This window comes from Aplysia californica, unplaced genomic scaffold (genome assembly GCF_000002075.1).
Source record: "Aplysia californica isolate F4 #8 unplaced genomic scaffold, AplCal3.0 scaffold00002, whole genome shotgun sequence".
NCBI lineage: Eukaryota > Metazoa > Mollusca > Gastropoda > Aplysiida > Aplysiidae > Aplysia > Aplysia californica.
In genome coordinates, this window is record NW_004797272.1 from 1,385,079 (window position 1) to 1,398,067 (window position 12,989).

At 40.4% G+C, this 12,989-nt stretch overlaps 1 protein-coding gene across 1 annotated transcript; it reads right to left on the bottom strand.

Moving 5' to 3' along the window:
- Positions 1-9,464: 9,464 nt before the first annotated feature.
- On the bottom strand, positions 9,465-11,314 carry LOC101853419. Its single transcript, XM_005088983.3, has one exon. The coding sequence runs from the start codon at positions 11,273-11,275 to the stop codon at positions 10,469-10,471; it is 807 nt and encodes a 268-aa protein (XP_005089040.3). The 5' UTR covers positions 11,276-11,314; the 3' UTR covers positions 9,465-10,468.
- Positions 11,315-12,989: the final 1,675 nt, after the last annotated feature.

Below are 12,989 nucleotides of genomic sequence, written 5' to 3' on the forward strand. Positions count from 1 at the left end.
TGTGTGTTCTGAGTAGGCAATAATAATACGGAGAGTTTATGATTTTGGGCCTCATTTTCCGGAAAAATCTTTTGTATTATTGGCAAGTTCATACAGCAATATTCAGAGATTTAAGACAGATTTATGTTTACACCTTGTGTAAAGTTGTAATATTTTATTTACTCAAGAATGATTAATTCATCCAGTCCGTGGTACGGTCATTTCCAGGTACAAGTTAAGCCTTGCTCAGGCCTGTATATGAATTATTTGATTTATTTTTCTTTCTTCTAGCTTTTAATTTGATGTTCCACTCGGGTTTGGATTTGGACATAGTGTTACAGTGTACTTTTTACAAAGTAAAGAATTGTTTTGATTGACAGTAATTTCCATATATATTCTAATGCCTTTACATTTATATACACACAATTTTGTATCTGCATTTTATTATTGTTTCAGATGGATAGTCACGTCTTTACTTGAAAAATACAGGGAGAGCTTTATCAAAGAACACTTCATCTGACTTTGTTTTCTTTATAATACATACATGTACATGTGTCTCTATTGGGGTGTCTAGCTTAAGAAAGACACCTTATTAGGTTAATTATCTTTATTATTCATCTCTCTTTGTAAGTATCACTCCCAATGACAGGACATGCCTGTGGCTCAGTTTGTGTCATGCTGGGCCATAGTACAGGTGGTCCTGGTTCAGATCCCTTCCTTAAGATCATTCAAGAACTTCAGTTTGATTCCTTGACATGTTTTCATCATAGTGGTAGACATGAAGTCGAAGGTTTTGCCACGTGAAATTAACTCACTGCCTTTAGTTAGGTGTGTCATTATGATTCTGTCCTTCCACATTTACGAATTTGTGATTTTCTTTTAGTCGGAGGACTGAATTGTAAACTTCTCCTCCTAGAAAAGGATCCGTCTGTACGTTTCAAGGGTCAGGGGGTGTCAGTTTGTTGCTCATACTTCTTTTTCCCCCTTTGTTGTTTCTTTCTGTCTGTCCTCCATGATTTTCCTAGCACTTAGTGGGTGTTATCGCTTCAGTATGCTTGTATTTACTGAAACTAGAGAAAACTAAACTAGGTCCCAAGTGATGTATCGCTTATCTTGTTCTCATTTTGGCTCTCATGTAGAAAGTTTTGTTGAATGGGGGCAGATTGTTGGAAGGGCGCCATTGGTTGGTCCTGATTCTTTTCTTTCCCTCTGCCATTTCTGTCCGCCTATCTGAAAAACTCTTTCGATGCACAAAATTGCTGTTATTCAGACAAACGAGCCTACCCCCCCCCTCCCCCGGGCGATGCCACTGACTGAAGGGTATTTAGGCCATCCCAAAGGCTGGACATTTCTCCTTCTAATGCACAGTAGAATTGTAAATGGGCAGGTCCAACAATGTCCTTCTCATAACTGTGCCTGAACTACAACAAGGAACTGCTGCTTTTTCTTTCCTAATCCTTAATATTGTCATTTCCTCTACTTTCTTTGTATGTTTGTCAAACTCTTGTGACCCGCTATTTCTGGGGTGCCTTGATAGTTGAAGCACACTTTGTGCTGTTGAAGCTAGAGAGAGGAGCAGAGTAAGTCTGATTCCCTGTAAGGACTTCTCTGTTGACCTCCACCCCTTGGCGCTCATATGACCCTAGGGAGTTGCGAGCGCCGTAAAACCTCTACTAAGACAAACAAACGAGCCTATTGTGAAGAAAGGGTGGAATCAGCGGAAATACAATGCAATGGGAAATTGTGACACAACTAATTACATTTGTACTAAAATGTGAAACCTCCATCAATAGTGACACATATGACAAATATACCTGACTATATTGCGAACTCTTCAACAAATAGTGAGTAGACATAGTGCGAAACCTCCAACAAATAGTGCACATGGCCAGTCATTAGTGCGAAACCACCTATAAGTAATAGAAATGATTACTTCAGTGTGAAACCTCCCACAAATAGTAAACCTGACAAATGACTTGAGTACGAAATCTCCAACCTTAATGTAGGCCTACTTAAACAGTCCCCGAAGGTCAACGTTCATAGTATCTCAATGGTTCCACATAAAGACATACTCTTTTAACTGATAGTCTTCGTTTTAAATGAATAGTTGGACCACTGTGGAGCTGTTGTTTGACGTCATGGATCATACATGGAGCTTTGGGTACTCTTCCAGATTTGTGAATCCTTTCTGGAATGTTCCTCTTCCACAAGCCCTGTGTCTTATACTGGGAGAGCCAAGTGTTCTGCCTTCGAAGCGGCGTCAGTTGTGACTACCTGTTCATGATTTATATTTTTGCTAAAAAGAATAAAAGAAACGAGGAATAGGCATTTTAGTTTCCCCGTAGGTCGTTGTAGAGTGCACGGTGCACTAGCAGTTTTTCTATTTTAAAAAAAAACACCTACTTCTCGGTTTTATCTGTATTATGCCTGTCTTGCTTTTCCCTAGCACTGAATTACCATTCTTCCGTTCGTGTGTTGTTGTCAGGGTACTGTGCCCGACCTCTTGAATTCCAGAGATTGTGCCTTTTAAAATCTTATATACCGTCCGCACATTATCGCCTGAAACCGTACTTGAAGTAAGCGTGTCACTGTTTTTCGTTACGTAAAAATGTTTGCATGCTCCATGAGCCATCAAGCTAATAGGAAGAAAAACTTTGGAAAAATAATATAGGTGGTTAGGCGTTTATCACCCAAGTTGTACCTCATCCGCGTCGTGGCAGAACATTCATCAGACCCCGAAGAGTCTTTCTGTACTTTGAGCTCATTCGCCAGTACACAACAATATTTACACTCGAGTTGATACAGTACATCGTCATGGCTACAGTCCACAATAACCGATTTAGTTTTTCAAAGTGCCCCTTTGTGTTAAACTCGGGTTCTACGACGGATGCAATGGACAGTGTTTGGGAAGGAATGAAACTGACGACTATGATAATCGAGATAATAACCACCATCTTGACCACTTTCCTGTCGCGGACAGACATTTGTTTCGTTCTGTCCAGTCCAAGGGTTTTAACCCGTCTTGTGGAGTTACGATTCAAAGAAACGACCAAAACCCCGGTGGCCAAAATTAAAGACATGAATGACGAGACCTGGAGCGAAGTGGACAAAACGAAAGTCAGTGGGGTGAGATTACCTAAGTTATCGGTGAGGAGCAAGGAAAAGTCAACCACGTCCGTGTCGTTTTTGGCGAGGTCGTCCGCGCATGCCCAGCCAGTCCTCAGAGCCGATAGCGCCGGTACAACGCATACTCCACCCATCACTGCTATACAGATCATTGCAGTGATCGTGACTCTTGGTGTAAAGATGTCTTTGACCTTGATGGGTCTCGTTATGCTCAGAGATCTCTCGACAGAGATAAACACCGCTATCCATGAGCTGATGAGGCCGAAAGCGAAGGCGAGGAAACCACCTGAGCGGAGGAGGAAAAAAATGAGGAATGCAGCATTAGGTCAGGAACAAGACAGATGTACAGCCTTGGATGATTATATTAATTATATAAGCCACCCTTCCCCCCCCCCCTCTTTTTTTTGCCCAGCCAAAAGAAGTATAAGAAGACAGACCGACAACTCACTAACAGGGGATGCAACTCTTGTAATGGTTGGATGACTTGAACTGACAACGGCGTGTCAGTGTCGTGCTTGGTGTCCTTCTCTCACTCTTACCACCGGACCGCCAAGTGTTTCACGTGTGACAAGAACTTTTTATTTCCAACAAGGAGTTAAGCTCTTACAAACAGGCTTCTCTGGTACATTCTAACGATGAAGCGCTTCGCCACGGCACACAGGAGAGGAGAGTTCGATTTACGTGTCCGGAGCTGGGGGTTTTTTTTTTTTTTTTTTTTTTTTGGGGGGGGGGGGTTGGTGTGTGTTTTTAAGTATCTCTGTCTGCTGAAATTCTGTTTTCTTTTCAGCCTGGGTTGGCCCTGACAGGCGGGGGTCGAAGCAGCCAGCCTTCTAAAGGATTTAAATGATGTCAATCAGGGTGTAAAACATAATTACAATCATAAAGTCTCTTGCAAGCTGTAGTAAACGAAAGTGTTTCATTATATTTTGAGCTTTTTTTCCTTTAACTACTTTACTTAATCCCCCCCCCCCCCCCCCCCCCACACCTGTATTAGGCTAGTACCGCACTACGACATTCTTGTCTCGGACCGGACTGTCCTGCCCTACTGTCGATTTTTTGGATGTCAAAACAGATCCCGCACTAGGGCAGGACTGATCCGGCGCATAAGGCGTCTTTTTTATTGTTGCCCACGGCGGGGGTTAAAAATGTATTCCAAAAATTTCCAAAACATAGTCCAAATTATAAAAAAAAAATTTTCGAGATCAGCGACCCAAAATTAGCAAAAATCACACAGGGAACGCAATTTAATGCCCGATTACGATGTTAAATTATATTTGTGTGTGTGTGTGTGTGTGTGTGTGTGTGTGTGTGTGTGTGTGTGTGTGTGTGTGTGTGTGTGTGTGTGTGTGTTTCATAGGGTGACCTTGATACACAACTTCACCATTGAAGATCAATTAAAAAATAAAAATATTTGCTAGAATTTGCATAGTTTCTCACCAAATCAGGTTCCTCGCGAGCCATTTTGCTTATTTTGAGAAGCTGGTTCTGAATATGAAATCAGTTTTGAGATGCAATAATTATTTTTCGCGCAAACGCCGCGATCTTGACCTCAGGTGCCACGAAGTCTTGGACTGTTTCGTCCTAATGCGGTAGGCGGTTATATTTCTCTATAATGACAGACGATATTACACCGAGACTGGGATAGTCCAGTCCCACCGATTTTGTAGCAATTCACAACTGCTCGGGACTCAAATCGACAAGAATGTCCTGTCGTAATAGGTGAGGTACATAACACTCTAATTCAAAGGTTTCAAACTCCTGACGGGTCCGTCCCTGGACAAACTGCCGTAGTGCGGTACTAGCCTAACTATTTCGGTATAAACTACTGACCTAAATGTCGGACGGTGTAAGCAGTTCTGTTGTATTTCACTTCCAGGCACCAGGCAGCCAGGCGGTATATGAACATGTTTGCCAACATGAAGATGTCTGTCAAAGCGAGACTAAAGAGGGAAATATTGATAGTGTCAGAAAAGCCTTGCCTGTAGATCACGGCGGGGTTAAGAGAGTTTGCTGCCGTCCCGACCACTCAGACAATAAATGTAATTACATCAAATATGTGGCGTAGTTCGAATACGGTTTCGCTGATTAAGCCTGTTAACAGATTGGGCTCATCCTCGGGACAAGGACAGGTCAGTCCATTCGTCTTCAAGTATCCAGAAAGTGTTGTTGTCTCAACCGAACTCTTGCAAAGATCGCTCATTGTGGTAAAAATCCTTCCCCCACTTTGGCAAACAGTTACAATACAGCACCGGATCCAAGAGCTGAGTTCCCAAGCCTTTTCTTATGTCAGACACTGGTGGCTCTCTCAGGTCAACTGGAGAGGACAAAGCATTCCCTCATTTCTTTAAACATCTACGAACAGGTCTCAGAATTTGAGAATAAGTTTCGACAAGTGCGTGTATTTACAAAAGAAATGAAAAATTGATTACAATTGAGCGCAGCTCACACAGAGGTAATAGTTGTGCTATTCTGAACGACTTTGATTTAAACAATGAGACTCTAAAATTAACAAAGTAATTAACTAGACACACTGCTCAAGGATCATTTCTCAAAATCAAAATATTTTCTAGGGATTTTCAGCAAATACAAGTAAAGAATAAACTACTACTGCTGGCCTAGAGGTCGAGAAAACTGAGAACTTGATCAGTCAATTCTGCATGATAGATCGACCCGGAACTCTTTAAAAAACGCATAAAACTATTGACCGGCACTAAGATCTACAATGAAATGAAATTCACAGGAGGTCTTCCATTTAAACGGTATCCCACTGAGTTTGCATACTATAGTTATGGCTCGGTTAATAACATTCCTGTATACAGTATGTATAGTATAGGACATTTAATTCCAGGTTGCCATTGCAAAGTTGTTAGTTTCTTTACACGAGCTGCTAAGACGGCATACAGTAATAATAGACATTTTCTCAACTCAAACACCACCGTTTTGATGCAAATAAGATTATCCTGACAAGTAAATCATACAAACAGTAAATATTGAAGGAGTGGATTCGCTAGCTTGTTTCAAAGGAGACAAAGAAGGGGTGCAAATGCAAAGTAAGAAAATGTGGGCATTAATGTCGCTCTCTAAAAAAAGAAAAAAAAACCATCAAAATTTGTTTTAGTCTGAGAAATGATTAATACACGCTTGGTTCTCTTGCAAGTGCAACCGTGGGCTACTAGATCTATGTGCTGGAGAAGACTATAATGTTTGATTTTTTCGTCGGACTTTAGGAGGGGGGGGGGGGGAATCTTCAATCCAAATTGTTTGGCAAAATGTAATCCGAAGTAAACAGGTATTGACTCAACGGTTGTTTTGAGTAACAGTAAACTCTAGTCCTCCTTTCGGAACATACTTGACCCATCCAACTCACGGCAGCTTGATACTTGAAGTCCTGGCTCAATGTCTCCCGCATGTAACTGATAATCGACCTGCTTTGTGTAGCCTACGTGACGTCTAAAAAAGCAATGAAAAAGTTATAAGTCGAATAACGTCAGCTTGAATATTGTTAATTTCTTCACTACTGTCGAAAAGAAGGCGGAAGTAGAGGTGTCTGAGTCACGTACGGAGACTTTTTTTCTTGTGATTATTTTATTAGGGTTTTGTTTTTTGTTTTTTGCTTTTTTTTAGGGGGGTGGGGTTGTTTTGTTGTAGATTTTTTTGTGGTCGGTTGTTTTTTGTTGGGTTTTTGTTTATTGCATAACGAACAATTTTTGTTTCTTCTTTCATTAAAAAAAACACAACTTGTATCGTGACATTTCTCCACGTCAGAATTACAAAATTCTATCGGACATTTTTGGCTGTGTTGAGTTATTAAAACCATGAGGTCAGAAACCAAATGTTTTACCTCGTCTATCAAAATGACAAGAGTATTCGGAGTCATTATTGGGATGTTCAAATCAAAGAGTTGCATTCTGAAAAGCTTGACTTGGTGTGAATCTTTAAATCTTTGACGTTACTGCTTTGCAGTTAGAACTTTGTAATTCTGAGGTAGCGATTTGTTGTACCACGCATGTACCGCGCCATAGTTTACTCCGTAGTTTCATCTTAAAAAGAATCGTTGTGTGGTTTGCCCCTTCTTTCCGATCAAACATAATCAAACATCATAATCTTTCCTCCTTTTATTTGTACACTACCCACTAGCAACACCTCTAATATACGACAGATTATTTTCCTTATTTGCTGTGTAAGAACAGTAAAACGTTTACTAAAACTAAAACTTAACAGAAAAGCGTTTGTAAGTTGAGCGCTCTTTTAGACACATCGTAGAGAAGCCACTTCAGATGCCGGTTATTCAACTGTTAAATTAAAGAAAAATGTCCCCTCAACGATCTAAAATTCGGACTGCACTTGGATTCAAACATGAACATTTATGGTGTGTTTAGCATTGTAATTTTCAGTGCAAAACAGCTTCTAGCTGTCTATTCTGTTTTGACTGTTGGGAAAAACAGCTTTAAAAAATCATTTAAAAAATTGCCAAATATCAGTTTCTAGTTACCATGAATGAGGTAACTTATATTACAGACTAAGCAAAATGATAAAAGATGAGAAATGATAGGATGAATTGATATAAAATAAGAAACAGTTTATTCATCCTCTTTTTTAATAATTTGATAATAGTATTACAATTTCAATAGCGTCGTCGCTCGCCATACAAAATACCGCACACATTTTGTATCATACAAAAGAAAGACAAACACATATTTACACTCACACTCACACACACACACACACACACACACACACACACACACACACACACACACACACACACACACACACACACACATACACACACACACACAAACACACACACACACACAGCGATAATGCAATAATCAGATTTGTTTACCAACTTCCTAAAAATCCTACTCTCAACTCCGCTATTATAAAAAATAAACAGTCATGAATTAAAGAAGGTGGATGTGGGTAGCCCCCCCCCCCCCCACCCCCATTTATCATAATGTAGGCTATACATGTACTTAGTAAGCAGTATGTGCTATAAAACAGTCGACTGAAATTGAAACGTCTCTTTTTGTAGGATGTAACTTTTGATATATTTTTACATTGTTCTCTTCCACTGGTTTCACAAAACTCAGTGAAAATACAAACAGGCCAGAGGTTCGACTATGATACTTGACCGACGATCCTTCAGTTGTTCAGAAAGTTCATCCCCAAAGTAAGATTCTTGATTACCAAATATCTTTCCCTACTTAAGAAACTGTCTTTCAAATCTGTCCATTGGTAATGCATCCTCAGCATTGCCTCTTTCAGAGTTTGTCCTGTACCTAAGATGGAGAACAAACCAACGATGAACTCTGAGAAGTGTCGATCGGGAATGATTTTCAACAAATTCTGAATGGTAACCTCATCCTGACCACCAATCAGAGCACGGGTATTGCGAGGGCTATTTGTTTACATAAATACATTATGTTCAACCAAAGAGTCTACATAATAAGAGGGGCCACTTCTCTCTTTGAGCCAATTAAAAAAGTGTCCTCAAAATTCGGTGGCGCCCTGTTCACAAAAGCGCACCTTGCGAACAGAGTTACCCTACTTGAGTTTAAAAAATAAAAGTGAAACTAGCAAGTTTTTGAATAAATTTCGGAAGAACGCTTTTTTAAAATGGTTACGCTGACAAAAAACCTTTTCCGGGGGAAGGGGTGATTGTTTTCTTCGTTTAATTTGACTTTAGAATGAAAGGCGAGAGGTCATTAAAAAAAAATTTTAAACTTAAACTCCACACTGAACGAACCCGAACTGCTGATGAACAGCAGTCGATCTGCGCACGCAAGGAGGTGCATTTCCTATTCTTCTTCTGGTAAAACGAAAGAGAGCTTCAAAATAGACTGCAGCGCCATCTGAAGCAAAGAGCGCACTTCCTGCGGACACTTTTTTGGCTGAGTGGCCCATCTTGTTATGTACTATCTTTGGTTCAACTCCCAACTTCACATATGGCTACCTCGGCATTACAAAGTTTTATCTGACATTTTTGACTGTATGAGCTGCTACAACCGTACGGTCAGAAACCAAATTAGATGTACTATAATGTGCTCTATCAAAACTGTAAGATTATTCAGAGTCGTAATCGAGATATTAAGACACTACAAGAGCTCTGGTGTGGTTTGCCCCTTCTTTACTATCGAACATCTATCGTCCTTATATATATCTCTCTCTCTCCCTTCTTCATTTTATGTTTGTTACTCTCTTGTAACTGGCCACCCTACCACAATATGCCGAAGGACCAGGAAGTTGACTCACTAATTAGGCAGTTCCCATTGTCCGGATCGGATACGGGAACCACTTTACTTTTTTAAATTCTCATGAGGCAACTCTAATCTTCGGATCGTATATACCCTTATTCTGTTGCAAGTGTTGTAAAATTTTCACCAAAACTGAAGTAGTAGTAAGGTGCTTCGCTGTCCCATCCAAAAGACTCAAGTGCGATTCTCTAGTGAGGTGGCATTTTATTTAGTACAATGTATCCATGTCCTTCTGCTGAGAATAGTGTTTCTTTTTCAACCCAGATGGGCATCAGCAGAAGCCCGCCTCCTAAATTATCTAACTTGTGTCCATGCCCTCGAACCCCGATTCTCTTGCATTGTAAGCTCGTACATCTAATTGGTTTTGTGGTATTTGCATGACTGTTTCACAGCAGAAAAAAATAAATTTGATGTTCTCTATTATGTTCCCTGACCAATTTCATTTCTGTTCACATTCTTACACTTTCGTTATTTATGCAGTATTTCCCTGTGGCTTTGATACGTTTCCTGCAGCAACAAACAAAAAAAGAGAATATCACAGGGGGAAAACGGCATCAGTCACAATTTTTCAGTTTTTCCATTGGCTGTTTCTACCTATTTTTGATTTGTGCAATTTTGTCGTCCAATACCGTTTTCGTGTAATCCTGTTGTTCTTATCAGGTGCAAAGCAACTAAGGAAACAAAGTCGATACACTGGTCACCTACGGGTTTCCGAAACAAAGAGACTATCTCCATTTTTTCTGGACTAAGTGAGTTCATATTTTTAATGTGGTAACAGTTATTTATATACGAAAGCGACAGGCGAAGTTCATTTGGACACACAATGCAGATGGAAGTATTGGAGAATATTGTAACAGCAGACACGTTTGATGGAATGAGAGGCAGAGATAGGCAAAGGAAAAAGATTCTTGACAGGTTGACCATAAGAACGACGGACATTATTGCGGCAACGCAAGACAGAGTAAAGTGGAGGTCCATGATCGCCCACGTCAGTCGGCAAGGCACCAGATGGTGATAAAAAGTAAATTTAACTCAAGGAGATACAAACGCTCATTCTAAACTTTCAATAATCTTTCATACCAAATACTGAGTACTGAAATCAAAATTTAATCTCTGCCCAGCTTTTCTCCGCGCCGAATTTCAAGATATTCACGTCGATTGGGCATCAATATGTGTTCATACTTTTCCTGGTACAGCTTTGCAACAATCATCGAAATAGCTGACTGGTCAAACCTGTGGCACACGCCGTAGTGATATAGACCTTCCCTGCGTCTGCACATGGTCCTCACTACTTTTGGGTCAACCACATGAAGCGGACACATGCATTTGTCGTCAAGGGCACAAGCAGCCCAGGGCTCAAGGACTGACCTACGAACAAAGTACTCGTTGTGAAATATCCAAAAGCAGCTCGAACTCTCCCTGTAAGGGAGGTAGGAGCAAGGTTCGTCTCCGAAAAAATGAAACGTTCGCGTCATGGTAGTGTGCGGGATGTGGTGTCTGGCCAATCCGGACTGGAGGCCTCTGAATCGTGCTCGATCAAGTAATCGTTCGAATTTCCGGAAGTTTGAAAAAAATCTAATGGAAGCGTCCATCCAAAAGAGCAGCTGAGTTTGAGCAATGTGAGCATTCACAATGAGAGGTTTCCATGTGTAACATTTTAAGTAGCTGCAAAATTCCGGAAATAGATGAAATGGGAAAGTTAGAACTTTACAACGGCATTTCCTTGAAATTTCTCCTTTCTGACTTTCGTTGAGGCCAAGATCGTAATAAATGAATGTGTAGTTTTTCAACTCCAGATGTGGCAAGAGATTTTCTCGCACATTGCGAAGTAACGACAACGATTCCTCGAAGTGGTTGGCAGATGCTCCGGTCACTAGCATTAATTCATAGAAGCCTTTCACCTGTTTTTGCATATACTGTAGTCCTTCACGATGGAGTTTGGATATCTGCAGAAGAAAAGGTGTGAGATTGGTAATTGTGAGGCATCGTGCTGAAATCAGGCTCTCGTCCAAATAATGAAATCTAAGAAATGGCATTTTTCTTTACGTTTGGAATTTTTAAAAATTGAATTTTCATTTACTTTTTTAAAAATTAGTTGCTCTCTGGGTTTTCTGAAAACTTTAATTAAAGGCACAAAACTTGTAAATTTGCGGTTCCTAAGGACTCTAAGCTTTGGAAATTACCAAACTTTGGCGGCCCTTTTCTCACTTATTTTATCTCTGACCCTCACCTCCTTTAATCGCAAATGTCCCGACTTCTATTCAAGATAGATGAGTAGGCAAAACAAATTAACAATGTTTAGGGTGATATGCCCAAAAATGATATTGACTAGCACCTTATTCCAGCGCGTCCTGACATAATTTACATAATTACAGACACCAGATAATCGATCAACCGGAAGGGGATAAACCCCAGCAAATGCAGGCAATTTAATTTTTAAAAAGTTGGTGACCGACCGGATTCCTTTTACGCCAAACTGACCTCAGACGTCAGCCGTTCGCAGATTGTCATGCGAGATGTCAATTCAGCTTTCGAAAAAAATAATAATAAAAATAAAAATAACTCGGATCTATTTTGTTTGTATATTTGACTGCCTGTCTGTTTTTAGTACTTCCAATACGTTTGTGGTCCAGTGTATGAGCAGAAAATGTTTAAGTTGATGGTCTAATGGTCAGACTATTGGGGTCGCAGCCGAAAGATCGTTGGTTGGAACCCCGTTGGGGTCCCGACGTTGTGTACTTGAAAAAGGCACTTTACACGAATTTTCCTAATTTCAGCCAAGTAGGAATAGGTAACTGGCCACAAACGGCAAAAAATGCTGTCAGTTTGTAAGTGCGGGCACTTAATCTGCTGCTTGCAAGGTGAGGTTCTCGGGACGCCAAGATGTCTGAGTGTTCTGGGTCTGCTGTGGTGGTACGGTAATATACAGGGTGATAAAAAAAACTGTACAACTTTTTTTGCTAATATTTTCCTCGACACTGAAGTTATGCGCTTCAAATTTAAAGACAACATTTGGAAGTCAAAAAGAATTTGTCTGATATTCATTTTAGAAAAATCCACTGAATAGTTTTGTTGTACATAGCGTGTAAAAAAAACAACCCATTTTCAGCTATGTCCCATTTGTTGTAGCATGACGCACTAGTTCACATTAGGCCTACCACTAACAATCCCACCGATTGAGCCACATTGCATTCACTGCAGTGGTCTAACAGGGCAATAGAAGATTGACGATAGTTTTTCTCAAGTTGCTTTGCCTGATGATATAATGGTTAAGATAGATAAAGAGCAGAGAGCTTTGTGTATGGAACATTTCCTCCCCACCAACTCATTTCGTAAATTTTGCACAAGGTACGGAAGTAATGTTAAAGTGCCATTAAGGCCTTCTTTGATGTCAAGGGTGGAAATTGTCCATCAGTTAGGACCTGTAGAGAATCAAAACTTAAAATTCCTGGACAAAAACGACCTTTTCAGGTCAAACACACACCGTTCGTACCCCTTTCAACGTTACCAGGGTGCAGAATTCAGTAGCTGAGCCCCATTAGACATCTGTCCGTAGATGATGTCTGCAGCAATAACTTTCCTCCATCTCACCTGTCCGCATTCTCGAGGCAGATCTTCATCTACGAG